The sequence below is a fragment of the Lepisma saccharinum genome, chromosome 17, assembly GCF_977018435.1.
Source record: "Lepisma saccharinum chromosome 17, izLepSacc3.1, whole genome shotgun sequence".
NCBI lineage: Eukaryota > Metazoa > Arthropoda > Insecta > Zygentoma > Lepismatidae > Lepisma > Lepisma saccharinum.
The window spans coordinates 19,846,445-19,863,775 of record NC_139245.1 but is presented as its reverse complement, the minus strand read 5'-3'; the positions used below and the strand labels follow the sequence as shown (position 1 = coordinate 19,863,775).

The 17,331-nt window shown below is 38.4% G+C and overlaps 1 protein-coding gene across 4 annotated transcripts in view; it reads right to left on the bottom strand.

Annotated features, from left to right (window-relative positions):
• The window catches only part of LUBEL (Linear Ubiquitin E3 ligase), a 104,509-nt gene that overhangs the window by 59,753 nt on the left and 27,425 nt on the right, over positions 1 to 17,331 (bottom strand). For 2 of the 4 annotated variants that reach the window (XM_083139033.1, XM_083139036.1), the window contains exon 2: positions 12,265 to 12,366. The exons of the other annotated variants lie outside the window; for them this stretch is intronic. In XM_083139033.1, coding sequence (XP_082995159.1) covers positions 12,265 to 12,366 — 102 coding nt within the window. The remainder of the gene's footprint in view (positions 1 to 12,264; positions 12,367 to 17,331) is intronic. 4 annotated transcript variants of the gene reach the window in all.

The window sequence follows — 17,331 nt, the reverse complement described above, 5'->3', positions numbered from 1 at the left end:
ACACGCTTGTTTCTAAATCGGTCTGTTGTTGAAGCTCGCGGAGGCAAAACAACTTGTAGAGATGGCTGTCCCAAGATAACCATGCCAATGAATTGGCGGAAGCGAAGCAGGAAGGTATGGCAATGTACGCGTGTTACATGGTATGCTTGACAGTCGAGATTTAAATATAAACCTACGTACTTCTCGGATTTTGGGAATGTTTCTGTGATAAAGTTGAGAGAGACTGAATTTTCTTTATTTTGTTAAAGAGTCCGTTCCTTTTGTTCCCAATCCCAGAAAAGGCGAGACTATTCATTAGGTGTTCAAGAGACAATACTTCAAGACAAGAATGTTAAGCTTGTTGAACACCACTATCATTTTGTAGAGAAGCAGAGCAGGAACGAAGAGTAACAAACTTGCGTAATCGTATAATAAGTAGGACTGAGCCGATACCGATGCATCAATATCGGAAAGTATCGGTTGACCGATACCTGCCGATACTTTTCCGGCATTTTGGTCTTTCACGGGGTCTAAAAACTGCCGCGCCGCGAGACACTTTCACTGACTCTAATTATCCTGGGAATTATGCAAAATTCAACTTTTTTTTTATTTCGCACCAGTTTCACACGAAACACTGGATTTTATGTTTACATAACATCTATTCTTAATATTAAGATGTAATTCTTGAATGCAAATTTCTTGGTAATTTGATGACTATAATTGGATAAGAATGATTACACACTAATATTGATCGATATTTAAAACAACTTTTAATTAATTATTGAAATCGGTGGGAATCGGTAAGAGCATCGGTATCGGTTCAAAGCGGTATCGGATCAGTCCTAGTAATAACCCATAACACAAGTTCTTAGTCCATACCCCATAAATTTCTGGCGCATCTTTATAGCTTACTAATGAAAGTTTTATGCAGTGGTTCTTAAGCTGTGGTCCATTGGGACTATAATTGTAGGGAAAATTCTGCGGAAGTTAACTGTGAATTGTTAAAGCAAAGGATTTGCTAGAGGTGAAAACTTCTTATCGTTTTTAATATTAAAGATTGTCTGTAGTACAAATCTTCTTATAAAATTTACTATTATCAAATCGACATTTCAAGGGAAAGTTGATTCTGAATTTCTGACCTTACAAAACTTTCCATCAAATATGGCTCTCAAGGTATAAATGCCTTCCGTATGAAATATAGTTTTCTGCAATCCTTTATCTTAAAAATAAGTCCTGAAACCGTTTTCGTAGAGTCAGAACTCAGAATACAAATATCAGATCTTAAGCTCCATATAATAAGACTTGTAAGTGAAATGGCACACCAGTCTTCTCTTTACAGTAATATCAAGCTGTCATTCACTATTCTTTATTATATTATTGTTATTGCCTTGCTTCCACGATTTTCATTTCTACACTTTTCTCCCTCGAGCTAAACGAAGCAGATATAAATTGCTAAATAATACACTCACCTCTTTGGGTTCCCCGATGGCGTAGTGGTAATGTCGCCTTGTAGTCAAGGGGTCCGGGTTCAATACCCGGTTGAGGCACATTCAACGGTAGTTCGAATCCCACATTAAACTGTAGGCCCAGTCCTGATTAACCTATCTGTGCAAAAAGTGAACTTAATACCCCCAACTCAAACAAACAGTAAAGCACCCTCAGTATGCCGTATCAACCGCTCCCAAATTCATGTTCGTTTCGATTAATTCAGAATACAAACACTCACTTCCTCACAGATTCTTTCCCCAACTACAAAGAATCCAAACAAGATCACTTTGAAAAGCTCTGAAACAACAGAAAGTGATACCAACCTATTTCCTTAATTTTATCACTCACGGGAGAGAAGATTTATTAGTTTGGAGATAGAAATTACGCTGTGGAATCAGAATCATTATAACAGAAAGAGTATGTGTACAATGTGTATGTAATAAAGTGTCATAATAATACAGAATGTTTCTTTGCTCTTAATGTGTACACCTATATGATTTAGATTGTGATGTTTACAAATATCAGAAGATAGTCCCTTTTTCAGATACTTTTTTTCCACCCCAATTTCTATTCAAAAGCCATCAGTTTATGGAATTAACTTGTAAAATTTGTTAAACATTTCACTTGATTTACCGTGTAAATAACTTGACAGTTGCCAACACTGTAGCTCTCAACACTGGTGATGTAATTCGAGCTGGACCAGACCAGGCCCGTAGCCAGGCAGGGGTCAGGGGGGGCTCAGCCCCCTTGATATTAGGTAAAACAATTTTGAATTCTAATTTGTTTGAGGAGAAGAGTGAAAATGTAGACAGAATATATATATATTTTTTTGTTTACAACTTCTTTCGTTCATCTTGTTTATGAGCGGAAGTATAAGCAGCGGAAAGTTGTTTCATAGGGAGCCTTCTTCCCCTGTTGCAGCCTCTCGTTTGACAGAAATCTGTGACTTTGATTTCATTATCCGCATTGTTTCCGGAACTGCGTCAAATGTCAAAAGATCCCAAGTTTTATTGCTTCGGCCGGGGGTGGAATGTACGGTAGGCACTATGATTGAAGTGAATATAGTAAATTTTAACACGTATGATATAAATATCTGTATCATCAAATATAGTATGGAGTGTGTATTAAGGGATGGTGTAAGTAGCACTTCAAGAGATGTTTTAGAAGATATAGGAAAAAAAACTGTAGTATTTGTTAGAAAATATAGAAAAAAAAGCTGTAGTATTTGTATGATATTTCTAAATTTTATATTTTAAATTAACTTAATGACCCCCGACACACGTAATTTAACTTCATTTAATACTATTAAACTTTTGAAAAATGGACTTGGTTTACAAATTTCCCCTGATAACCTGTGAGTTCCCCCTGGAGGTCAGTTCTAGCTACGGGAAAGACGCGTTTTAAAACTCGCGAAATACAAAATAATTTGTAATTTAAGTGACCTACATGGAATTTTAAGTAATGACAATGGTTTCTTTCAGTTATTTTATGATCAGCATCCTTGTGATCCTTTTTATGTGTTCATGAAGACACACATTGGTTATTGGTCTGCTGGCAATGTTTCCTTCTGCTTTCTGAGAAGCACTAAGAAGATCAGCTTTTCTGTGAGGGTTGAGGCCCGTATCTCCAACAAGATTTCACGCTTCGCCACATGATCCTTTGGGTGCATTGCTTCCCCGTGTCGGCGGTGCAAGCAGAGGAGTCTGCTGATTGCAACGGGCTGTTGAAGGAGTTTGAGGCCGTAAGTGTGAAATCGATTGCGATGGAAACTAAATAAGGCTAAAACATTAAGTACATTAAATAATATTTTAATAGTGCAGCAGTGCTTGCATTGCTTGTACTATATCTTCGCCGCTGTTGTGTTGGTATAGTCCCCTGGTTATATATACTTATATTGTATAATAGCAAGTTTTTGTGTTTTTCACAAAGTGCCGGTGGCAACCCACCATCGTGAGGAAATTGGGGAGCTCCGAGTGAGTGAGCGTAATCTGGTCACGGAGACCTACTATAACGGCTGGGGATACGTCGGGCTGACCCCCCGACTATTCCAATACTGGTTGAAGATCTCCACGTTTAGAGGTGACGAAGGAAAGCGTGGGAGGGAGACCGGCTGTCGGTAGGTATGCCTAGGTCCTTCATGGGCTGTTGCGCGACGGATTACGGATTATAATTATACATCTATGTATTTATTTTGCCTTAATTTTTATAAACTTTTAATTAATTCATTAAATTATTGATTTATTTTCTTTATTATATTGCCCTCTACTTCATAAGCTGCGTATAGATTTGTATGCCAACCAATCATGATCAATGTGTTTTTTTCTCTTTGTTTTAATTCATTTATTGTATCTTTGACAAGGGTTGGTTGTAGGAACGGCCCACGAGGTAGAAACACGCCTGCTTAAATAAAGATCATTCTATTCTATGTCCAATAAACTAGGAGTTACGTATGGATCCTCTTCCTAATCCGCAGATTTTTTGGGGAGTGGGAGGGGGAGATTTGGGATAATCGAAAGATAAAAATGGGGTTGTTACGTAAGTTTTGACTTCAACTATCTAGGCTATCGATGGCTGATTCCAATCACACACCACTTCAATATCCTCAGTCTCTGATAATTTTTAAATCTTGTTTTAAACAAGTGACCACATCGGCTAGCCCGATTTAATCGTTGGCTCATCTGGTGCCCTATATAATCAGACAAGGCTTTATTGATAGCTAGTACAAACAGAAGCGAGTGGAATTTTCCACTCACAAACACATGTTAATCAAAACAATTCAATAACCTCGTGGTTATTTTTGTTAGCATAGTTCTCTTTTTCTGCGAAAATTGTAATCCTTTGCTAGAATCCGATAATAAGCATTTTTCCTTATTTGTATTCTCGAAGAAAATTCTATTTAATAATTCAAGTAATTCTATCATGCAATAATTATAAGTACAGGGTTATTACACAGTGTCGGCGATTAAGGGAAGTGGGGGCAGTTCCCCTCCAAACCTTTTTGACATTTGACATAAAAATGAAAATAATTAAGAAGAAATTTATGCAAAATATAAAAAAAATAGTGATTTGCTTAGACATGATCTAAATAGCGTTAAAAGAAGGCTGCAAGCACTGGAAGCTAAATCTGCACAGGACGGTATTCTACTAACAGAAAGTCAGTTAGCTGCGCTTTAGCCCCGCACTATGTCTTCTTGTTTACCAGGAGGAAGTTAACTGTTCTTGCCCCCCACAGTTGTGACACCCAATCACCGCTACTAGTATTACATTTTACTCCTTTCTACAGTTTTTGGTGAGTCGCGACGATGCGATGAAATTGAATGACGAAGTGATCAAGTGGAGGAATGAATTACCACACACATAAGCTCATAGATACACCCCTACATACTAGAGCGATCAAAAACTGCCGGCGAGAGAGTAACAGTAAGAAGTATGCACGAAATCAATCGACGTTTTAGAATAAGTACGTGTGCAGTAAAACAGAATGAATGTGATAAGAATATTCTTGGAACAGACTAAGCACGAGACCAAACCATAAAACTCAAGTATGTACAGTGGGATCATGAGTATTACCGCGCAAATTGTCTATGACTATTTTCATTAATTTTTCTCTTACATCCTAAGTGTCTTTAAGCGATGGATTTTTATGTATACCGGTGCAGAAGTTGTCAATAGCTTGTTTTGAGTTTTATTTGAATTCTTGAAGCTCTTATTGGGTCAAATAAAATGCACGAACATGGTGATGGACAATTTGCATGGTAATACTCATGGATCCCACTGTACACGAGAAAGCAATAGTATAGAAAAAATGAATAATTGCGGAAGATATATCAGAATAGCCGATATTGAATGGACACAAGGTAGATGGAACTCGAGAGAAATAACCTAGCAACAGATTCAGAGCGCACAAAAAATGCGAAAAGAATTACCGTGATATGGAGTAAGTACGAAATGAAAATACTGCAATGAGCTCAAATGAAACAGCGAAATGGAAATATGCGAGAAATGGAATGAGATAACTGTTACTGAGTAAATGTCAAAAGAAGAACTAGACAGACCTTGGCCTACAGTTACTTTTTGAGTGACTTTTCATCCGAACGTGGGAACAGAACGATTAAGATGTATGAGTGATAAGCATCACCGCGGGACTGCAATCCAGTAACAAGTGCGAATGAAATAACAACGAAAATTGAAAAACAACAAAGCAATTATAAATGGAAGAAAAGAGAGGCAGAATTGAATAGAAAGCACATGGGGTAGGGAAAGAATCCGATGGCTAGAGGGAGGAAGAGGACAGCGAGAGAGGAATGTAAAAGGGAGAAATTAGGGGAAAAGAAATAGAGAGACAATGTGGAAAGGAAGGAAAGACGAATACTGGAAATAGAGAGAGAGAGCGGTGTAAGTGAAAAGGAAGGAGAGATGAAGTGAAAAGGAAGAAGAGACGAATACGGGAAGTAGAGAGAAGGAAATAAAAAAGAAGTATAGAGGAATAGCAGACTAATACGATTAATTCAGAGATGGAAACCAACATCGAAAGAAACTGGAATTAAATCAGATAGAAGAGAGAGGGAGATACGGAAATGACAGAGAGAGAGAGAGAGAGAGATATATACGAGTCATGGAATCTAAAGGGAACGATAGTGGGCGAAAGATGGAGAGGAAAATTCAGGAAGGCCAAAGTGAGGAAATAGAAACGGGAGCGAGAAGGAAAGAAAAAGATGTAAGCGGGATTTAATAAAAAAGAGATGAAAGCAAGAAGGAAAGGGAAACTCAGGTAATTAAAATCTTGTGTTGCTGCGGTGAGCATTGTTTGTCAACCCCACTATAACTCAGTATAATTAAATTACAAATGAAATAATCAGACATTATTTTGAAGTATGATATTTGAGCTTTACTAATGAAGCTATCAGTCTAACTACATTCTATGGGCATGGATTATAATCCTGATTCAACAGTAACAGACCATAGTATTAAAGAACGCGTGCAGTCAACTCATTTTAACAGTTAAATATTCCAGTCCCTTGTTATTCATTAAGAGCCTCTCAGACACTAGCCATGGGAGGGTTTGGGAGGCTGAATCCCCCACAGAAATCCTACAAATATCTAATTTAAATAGCGTATAGTGGTAATTAATGCTACTCCCTTAGCAGGATTAAACATCTTGTATAATAAGTTGTAAATACTGAGAAATTCCTTTGCAGGACTTCTACCCCTCACTTTTCCGCCTTTAGATTGTGGCTGCTGGTAAGGGATGAGCTCCCCCCTGGGTACGGGGATAGAGCCTGTATAATCTGTTTTCGTCGAGTTATCTTTTAGCATTTCACAAATCGGTTATATTTAAGTTTCCAATGATCATTTATCAGGCTGAACAATTAGAATATTCTTGTATTTATAAATAATTAATTAAACTTAAGCTGGAATTACACATATCAAATTTGTCCCTCGTCAATTTCCAGGGAGGGGACACGGTTCTCCATTCGGTTCTACCCTCTCGCAGGGTTCGTAACGGTCTTTGTCTTGTCTGTAAAAGTGGCTGTCGTAGATCTCGTTGAGGCGATAGCCCCTGTTGAAACGGTGCCAGAAGAGCTTAATGCCAGAGTCGAGTTGTCTAACCTACTAAGTTACTTTGGAAGAATGCCAAAGTAAAAATATAAAGTCCATACCCTAAAGAGCGAGTAGAGATTCTTGTATTAACTCTCACGAGACGGTAGATGCACTCCGGCATTCCAAATGGAATTCTCTATATCAACAACTGATTTTCATTGATTGTTTACACATTCGTGAAGTGCAGGTTTTTAGAAAATGTCCCTAGACGAGTATTCCCACCTATTTCTAGTTCCTTATCCTAGTATGGTATGTGATCTAAACCTAACTTCCCTTTTCCCTAAGGTAACAGCAGTTCCCCTTTTTTGAGTCTCTGTCACAAATTTTTTCAACGTAAAACAGGACGCCAAAATGTCCCTGTTTTGTAACTTATGAGCACTATGGCATTGTTGGGTAGAAATTCACATTTCAATATCAACAATATATTCCAATTTTCTTAAAATATTGGGAGTTCCTTCTCTGTTTACCAGGAACTAATATATCCCCATTAAACAATCGTTTTTGTGCGAACAAGTGACAAGAACGCTCTTTTAGTACAAACTTTGAAAGCTATGTTGATTAATAAGGTGAACTTTAATCACACGTGTGTAAACGTATACAAAATGTTATTTGAAAGGAAGGATGTACTGAAGAAGATCCATTAATCGGCAAAATATCAATGAATGACTTCTAATTCTAAAAGACTGTTTTGTCAGAGTTCAGTGCATATCACCATTTTATGTAAGTTACTTACACAGTATTTATATATTTAATTAATTTTCAAATATAAGTATTTATGATAAAACAGTTTTTATGTTAAAATGTGTACATTTTGCCGTCCCGTTTTGTTGTTTTAATAATAAGAAACATTCAGTGTGAATAGTGTACAAGCAAGGAATTTTTGCGATACACAACAAATGACACATTTTGCAAAATTGCAAGAAGAAAAATAATGTTTCAAATAGGCGGAAAGTATGATAAATAAGATTGTATCACTAACCACAGTGCCACTAAAGTAAAGAGACCTATTCAGCATGAAGTAAAGGAAGTTAGGGATAGGTTGAATTAGATCACGATGCTTTTCTGCCGCTTTTATTTAGTCGTGACGATGAGTGCCGATATGATGAAATTGATGAAGGGACACTCTCAAAGAACACCAATGCCCAGGCCGAGATTCGAATCCCGGAGCCCTGTCTTCATAACTAACTGTACTAACCAGTTCGCCGTCGGGGGTCGTCCAATAAGAAAGGAGAAGAGGGAATAAAGGGAACTACCAACGTACCTATGGTGTTGATGGAGGACCAAACCCTATTTGACACTGCCTAGAAAAAGAGAACATTGGAGATATAGACATAAGAAGATAGTTTGTTTCTATTTGTTTTTATTTAAACTCGATTTTCTGCCACTTATTCGCGTTGATGAAATGTATTTTTCAAAACTGCTAAAGAGATAGGTTTGGAAGTTAACAAAGAGAAAACTAAATATATGCTTACAGGCCGAAACCAAGTGTTAGGTAATAATCAAAATCTAATTATTGATAACAACTCGTTTGAACCAGTTTCCAAATTCAAATACTTAGGAGTAATATTAACAAATGAAAATTATATTAAGGAGGAAATAAAAAGTAGGCTTAATTCAGGAAATGCATGTTACTTCTCTCTTCATAAACTTTTGTCTTCTCGTTTAATATCTAAGAAACTAAAAGTTAAAATGTACAAAACAGTAATTTTGCCTGTAGTATTATATGGATGTGAAACTTGGTCCCTTACATTGAAAGAGGAACATAAATTGAGAGTATTTGAAAGAAAATAAGATCCTTAGGAAAATCTTTGGACCTAAAAGGGATGAGGAGACAGGTGAGTGGAGAAGGTTACATAATTTAGAACTACATAATTTGTATTCATGTCCAGATATTATTAGAATAATTAAATCAAGAAGACTTAGGTGGGCAGGGCACGTGGCACGAATGGGAGAGGAAAGAGGAGTTTACAGGATTCTTGTTGGGAAACCTGATGGTAAGAGACCTGTAGGAAGGCCAAGACGAAGATGGGGGGACAACGTTGAGATGGACCTAAAGGAAATCGGTAGGGATGGAAAAGAGTATATAGATCTTGCTCAAGATAGGGAAAGATGGAAGGCCTGTGTTGCTGCAGCCATGAACCTTCGGGTTTGAGAAGGCTAGAGAGTTAGTTAGTTAGTTATTATTAACATTGATATTATTTCTATCATTCAAGTTAAATCAATGGCCTAACCCCACGAAAACGTTTCTGGCTACGCCCATGGTTAGCACGATTCCGTTTCCATAGAATTTTAACGTCAGATTATCTGTGAGGAAAAGTAAATGTAAGCAGCAATGAATCTGTAGTGCGACTGCATACAAAGTGATAACATATATTTCCAAAGAGCTCGTAGCACCGAATCAAGGTCTCAACTAACAATAAAAGTTATCAAGAAAAGTTGTTTTCCAAGATGTACTCTACACAGGGTCAAGTTTTTCTCTGTGTGTGTGCGTGTGTGAGCACGTGTGAACACTATGTAATAATTATCTAATACTAATAGCCATGTTGTTTAAGTGAAGATTTTTTCATTGTTCGGAAAGTTACTACTACTAGCCGTCCTCCGTGGCGAAGTGGTTAGCACAGCGCGCTACGATGCCAGGGGTCCCGAGTTCAAATCCAGGCCTGAGCATGAGTGTCTTATGTGAATATCCCTTCATCAGTTTCATCATATCATCAATCATCCTTAACCAAAAGAGGCAGAAAAGCGACTCTAAACAACCAAAAATATAGAAATATAACTATTCTTTCTTTTTAGTAACTTAAGTAACTCTAAAACAAACAATTAAGAAGTTTCTGATAGATTATAAACCGAAGTTAAACTAATATGAAGGAATTTCGTAATTTTTATTCGATTTTCACCTACGTCGTGCGGTCCTTCACGAATCAGTGTTTCAACGGATCATTGGAATGTGCTGATCTTTCGGGTAGTTCCAAGAACTTTCGTGTGGGTTTGATTAGTAATCAAATGGAGCGGTGTGAGTCCTTGGCATTTTGCCTGAGATTCCTGTTTGTGGTCACTTTGCAGCTACGTCGTGGCTGGCAGCCAATACGGTGCAATGTGTGGCACCACGTGGGCGACAGATCCACGTTCCCACTAGATTAACTTCTTTCAACAATGTACGTTTAAGTTTTTTTTTAAGTCCACTTTGCGCACAGTCCAATCGGGACTGGACCTATGGTTTTAAGTGAGATACAAACCACTATGTGCCTTCACCGGGTAAGGACGTTATCATTACACCATTGGTTTGAATTTTTAGTTGGTGTTTTAAGTCCACTTTATGCACAGTAAGGCTAATCGGGACTGGACCTACAGTTTAAAGTGGGATCTGAACCACTTGTGCCTCCACCGGGTATCCAACCCGGGACCCCTTGATTACAAGGCGACTACGCTACCACTGCGCCATAGGGGAGGCCCTACACCATCGGTAAACCGGTAAGAAAGTAGGTGAATGTTTGTGTTGCAGAAACTTGTTTTGTATTTTGCTCATTTTACATTGCCATTATGAAACTCTAAACTAGAGTAACTCCATGGCACTGCCACAGCGGCTTTTTCATTGTGCGACGCGTGGTCTGCACATCGAGTCCCATCGCCGCTGTTTTCTGGCTTTCGAGACCAGACCCCGCTACTTCTTCATTTCAAGGATATTCTGTCCCGGGAATCTGTCGAGCGAGGCCCGCATAACGGTAGAGAAGAGGAGAAAGCGAGTTGGCAGAGCGAAGAAGTACGCACTGCTGCTAACGGCTGTTAGCTGCAGCCTCATTTTGCTCTTCATGCACTCACTTCGACTGTCATGCATTCATTAGCCCAGCCCTCTCGAGTCAATATATTCATACTTGCGCAGATAATTGTTTTCGTTCGCTACCTTCAGAGATTCCCGGGATAGAGTATAGCTCCCCAATTGTCCTCACAATGCTGGATCAACGCCGAACTTTTGGGGGCTCCCACAGGGAATCGAACCCGGACCGATCGCACCAAATGTGAGTGCGATAATCATCTATCTCATGTTAATCGAAACGATGACGATGAACTGGAAAATCAGATGACGGAACAAGCGCATTGGAACGCTGTAGGATTAGTTTACGTCCTCAAAACCCTACTTCACAACATGCGTTTTATCAATCATTGAGTATGGTTCTGGCAGGTCCATGGCTTGTGAAAGTAATATAAAGAGGCCAACAAAATAGTAAATGTCTTCATCAGAATAGTTAAACAAACCTTAGTTGCAAACCTATCCAAACATGAAATTTTATCTATTTTTCTATACTTACACGACCTCCATTTCATCTTCAGATTTCAGATTTTCTTGTCAGAATCATTAATGGACAGCTCTTCACTAACTGCCACTTTTCATACCCGGATCCCACGTACCAATACCAAATGCCGCAATTTCTGCAATCTACATAAAAGCTCCAAGGCTGTTCTTAGAACAAAGCCCACATTCTGATAAGCTACCAATCCCCTACAATTCATTAAATGATAGCCCAAGCTTCCATCTTTCCAAACAAACTTATAAAATGGCATGCATCAAGCAGCTGAAAAGTTAATAATTCTGGTTTTACTGTCATTATTCTTATTTTTATCCTTGTTACACTGTATACAACGCCCCCCAACCTAGAAATTTCCCCAACAGTCTCTATCAAGCTGGGCAAGATTTCTGCACAGCTGCTAATAGGATTTCACACGAGCCATGTGCATTTGTTTATAGTAACTTCGACTTTACAGCGAACAGAGAATAATTGAAAGCTTGGCCTTCAAATTACAAATAAATATTGCATGCAATAGAACTAATATAGTGTGTTTATGTAGCGAGGAATTTTTGAAAAAAAAGTTTCGATACAGGCAATACATACTGATATTTGTGTATTAAAATAATGATTTACAAATTGAAGCCAAATGAAAGAAACACAATGGTCGTGCAACTACAACCTACTTTCAAATTCTACTTCAAAATATCATTCAGAGAAAATAAACAATCAAATCCAAGACGGTAAAGTGCATATAATTTCTATTCATGCTTTCAAATGAAACACACTTCAATAATAACCAAACAGTACTAAAGCAAAACTCCAGGTCTCTAGCTACGTTGGTAAGAGGTTCTGATAATATCTATATTGGTTTAGGGTGTACTCCATGGAGGTTTCTCCCAACAAAACTTACCAACGAAGCCGAGACCCACTGTGGCATTGCCCTGCCAGAGCTGGGTCTATATCGACCTCCGGCACTGGCTTGCATGATGCGCCATCTGTCGCTGTCCAAACTCTGAGGAGAAGATTGGTAGAGTAGCAATAAGCGCACACCACAACAAGGCATGTCAAAGACCAAGAGATGAATTTGCTATATAATTTCATTTTAAAAATAAGTGCTATAGGCTATATTGACAAAGTGTCTTCAAATGAATAATTCCTGTCGGTTCAATTGCATGCTTCTTTCAAATTTAAAATAAAATTATTTAATTTGCGAATTAAGGCTCTGTCCGAAAGGTACAAAGTACAGATTTGAAGTATGGTCTTGGCGGAAGTGACGTCACCTAGTACAGTTCGAAAGCGCCAAGAAGAAGTACGCAAGTGCACAGCTCGCAGTGCAGATGGTTGGTGACTAGGTCACGTGGTTTCCTCACTCGTTGTTCATTTGTTTAAAGATAGAAAGCCAGCCGCACGGGTAGATATACGATATGGGCCAGCAAGTTGTTGGTTTGGTTCTTCTAATGTGTGGAAATGTATGTGTACGAACATTTGAAAATGCTATGTGATTTCTATGGTGAAAAATAAGTGTTTAAAACGCGAGGAAAACAACGAGTACTCAGTTTCATCTACTGATCGTATTTGGCACTGCAGTCGAAGTGCAATTCGAAAGACAACACTTCCAGTCCACGACTTGAAGATCGCACTGCAAGAACATACTCGGAGGATGCTCGCTTCAAGTACGGTCTTGCACCTTTCGGACACGTCCTAAGTTACTGTTGATACGTAAATGATCACACTGCTACGACATCTATTAGAGTACCCCGAATGTCTTTGTTATATGAAGTTGTGTATCTGTATTCCATCATTCATCTCAGACGGCCAACATTCCTTCCTGATGGCGCGTGGTAACGTCGTCCTCTCGTAACAAGGGGTTCGGATTCGATAGCCGCTGGAGGCACACAATGGTTTGCATCCCACTTTAAACTCCCGATTAGCCTATGTGTGCATAAATGGACTTAAAAAAAGACATTCAACATAAGCACCTACAGTGTGCATGCAAGTGAGACGTGTGCAGCAGTGGCGTCATCTGTGCTGAGATCATTGTGATTTGGGGTATCCAAGTTCAGCCGCAGTGACTACACATGTTTCCTGTCGTGTGGATGTTCGTCCTGTCCTCTTTATTGTGCATAATTGATCCTGTCATAAACAGTCTGTTTTGCCACCTCAATGTTGTTCGTTTAGTATGGACTACTTAGTTAAATCTTATTGTAAAGTCCCATTGCACATCCTACAAGTTCTTTCTTGAGCCCATACACTTGCAGTTAGCTGGTCTTCCACACTAAAGGAGCTTGTGTTGGCCATTTTAAGTAAATGATGAAACATAAGTACACAATTTCATGTGGGTAACAAGACATTCGGACCACCCTATATATAAAATCAAACAGAACCACAAATGTCACCGAATAAAAGTGAGTGGGAGTGGTTGAGATGTGTAAAATTTTGTGAAGTTCATTCAAGTTGTTTTTATTATCTCTTAGGACATGCAATTTCACGGTATATACAATCTTGTATAACTTAATAATTTTATTCTGAGCTCATCCCAGCCACATAGTGTTAAATATCATGACTGATATTGCCAGTTCGGTGGCAGAACGTTGAGTTGTGCACTCAAGACCTCGCCTCCGAAGGTTATAAGTTTAGCCAGGGCTTGAGCTTTCCAATGTTTTGTTATTTCATCTGAAAATTAAACAACCTCATCGGCGCGATTAACCTAACCAGACAGAAATGTCACGTGTAATAAGAAAAATATATACTGTAGAAAGTTAAAAGTGAGAAGCTTGAAGCAAATATAATGTTAACGCACCTCCCTCACGCATGTCTACGGCAGTAATTTAAGCACGTTCTCTCAACGCATTCTTAAATTTTCTTCGACATCCTCCAAGAAGTGTTGATTTCCGGTAAGTTCCGGTCTAAATTTACTTTCCACGTCGCCCTCTAGGTTCGGGAATCTGCGCCACTCTTCTCTTCCACTTGCGGAAAACGATAGATATACAGAAACTCTTTGTACTGCAGTGCATGTGTATATAAAAAGAGAATCAGCTGTAAGGTTTGCTTTCTTTACATTCCCCAGCTAAAGGGTGGGAAGAGGACATACACCAGTTCGTATGTAAAAATTCGTTTTCGTTTATTTTTCCTCGCCCTTAGTTTCTGGGGCTACCACTCTCGTATGTGGCAGCACTTGAAGCACAGCAACAAGTATGGCTGTTTTCTCTGTCTCGGAGCCTTTCCGACGAATGTAGTGATAACGCTGCTGCCGCCTTGTAATCAAGGAGTCACGGGTTCGATACCTGGTAGAAGCACATGGCGGTTCGAATCCCACTTTGAAACTGTAGGTCCAGTCCCGGTTAGCCAATATGTGCAAGAAATGCAGTCAAAACAAAAACTCAAACAACGTCTGTCTTGAACTTATTGTTTTGATTGTTGAAATCAGAAATAAAGTTCAATAAATTAATATTTCATCAGAATGACTCTAAGGGGGTAAAAACATCCACAAAATTCAGTGAAGCTTCAGGAACTAGGTCAGAATTGTCAAATTTCCAAAAAAAAATAGATTTTTGCCTCAGAGGTCGCACAAATTAAACATCATTACGTATTAAAAAAAATCCTTTAACTTTCAAAGATTCTTTTCATTAACGATGTTGTTAAAGCTAATAACAAAATAGAATAACTATGAATTTCAATATACTGACGGTATCAAATGTAAAAGAGCAAGAGAAATAATTGTGTCGGAAAATTATTTATCTGATGTTACCGAGAGAAGTAGTCTCCCCCAATGAAATAATAGTAAATCAACAATAATTTTAATGCTTTAATTATATTACTTTATTTTAATGCAAATGGTTGCATTATTAGTATTTCTACAATTCAAGTTTATATTGATGGCCCTAAAGAAATTTCTGGCGTCGGCCATGCTTATAACGATATCTCTGAAACATACCATCCTTTTCTCACACAGATTATAATTGCCCTCTAAAAGTACACCAAGTTGTGTTATTCTGTTTTACTACCTTCCCATTGCATATTGTTCAATGGATTAAGACCCACCAGCGCCATCTGTTGCCTTTGTTTACAATATATTTGTCTCAATCATGTGCACTCTATCTACATACCATAAGCTCTTTATAGTGTATCTGTTCAACACAAGATGGCACTGAAAGTAGAGTAGGCCTATCTGAGCACGTGTCGTTGGTTGTATGTTTTTTTTTTCAAGGTCGTGGCTGATACCTGTTGTACGATAAGTCACTATCAATTGTGTTTATGCTCTTATTTTGGTCTAACCAGTCGTGTCGATTCATTTTATGGTGTGTCTCATGCAGTTATCGAATTTGTACATTCTTCACTCTGTCAGTGGACTCGAAGCAAGTCGGGGAAGAAAGGGGGGCGAGGTTTAACCCCTCAAGGACTCTAAAGTGATGCTTTATCAGAGTGTCAATTTCCATCACCTCTTTCTTTACACATGTCTCTCAATAGAATTGAATTGAGTTGTTGTTTAAGTTCACTTCATGCACAGAAAGGCTAATCGGAACTGGACCTACAGTTTAAAGTGGGATCCTGTAGTTCAAGACTAGGGTCCGCTATTATTTTATTCTAACACATTCAAACTGATTGATTAGGTTTATTTTACATCGCGAAGATTAGTATGAATGATGATATGATGAAATTGATGAAGAGACAGTCACAAAGAACACTGATACCCAGGCCGGGATTCGAACCCGGGATCGCTGGCATCAAGCGTGACAAACGCTAACCACATGTTTAGGGGGGCTTGGATGCCCTTGTTCGCGAAAGAAATTAAAGTGTCGAGGAATATTTTTTAAAAAATCATTACGCACAGCACTGAAATAGTAAGGTCACTTACTTATTAGTATTAATAGGATACGGTGAATATCTACACTAAAACATAGAAGCAGTCAAGGGGTCAGTTTGGGACTCAAGTCCTCCCAAAGTTCAAAATAGAAGTGTTTACTATCCTTTAAAAAGTTCCTAAACAGTATTTTTATGTCTGTGTACGTATATACGCAGCTTAATTGTTTAAAACAAAGAAACAAGTTTCAGAAGTCCATGTGCCAAATATCTGGCTTGACTACATGAAGCTTGTCCCGTCTCCAAGAAAGAATCCCGGCTTCGCCATTCTATTAAAGAAAAATATAATATCTGGGGAGCCAACAACCCCCTCTTCCTCTTGGAATAAGGAAAAGTTACATACTTATTCTTTCTTTTTTCGTTTTATTTCTAACTATCTTCCTTTCTTCTATTTTCTCTCTAGCTTTCGATTTCCTTTCCTTATTCTTAGTAACCCTCCGTTCGTACTTACACTACCTCTGTTCTTTATAATTTCTTTAGAAATCTTTTCTCTCCCATTTTCTGCTGTATTTTCCACTTTAATCTCTCTCTCTCTGTATGTCTCCCTTTTCTATATTTCTCTGTCTTTGCTCCATGTTTTCCTTTGCCTCTTTCTTTATTTCTTCCCTTTCTCTATATTTCTTTCTCTTCCAAATTCCCTTCTTTCCTTTCCTTTGTCTTCCCCTTTTTCTTTTTTCTCATCTTTCCTTTCTTCTCTGTCTTTGTATCTTCTGACTTATCTTCCTTCGTTTCTCGCATTCTCTAGAGCTTCCTAACTTCCTTCACATATTTTCTTTCCTCTCTCCCTCAAAACATGTTTTTCCCTTAATGACACGTCGTCAACATTACATTACTATGGCCGTGTCCGAAAGATGCAAGACAGTACTTGAAGCGAGCATCCTCCGAGTATGGTCTTGGAGTGCGGTCTTGAAGTCGTGGACTGGAAGTGAAAGTCTTCCGAATTGCACTTCGACTGCAGCGCCAAATACGATCAGTAGATAAAGCTGAGTACTCGTTGTTTTCCCCCACGTTATAAACACTTGTTTTTCACCATAGATATCACATAGCATTTTCAAATGTTCGTACACATACATTTCCACACATTAGAAGCACTTTAACCAACAACTTGCTGACCCAT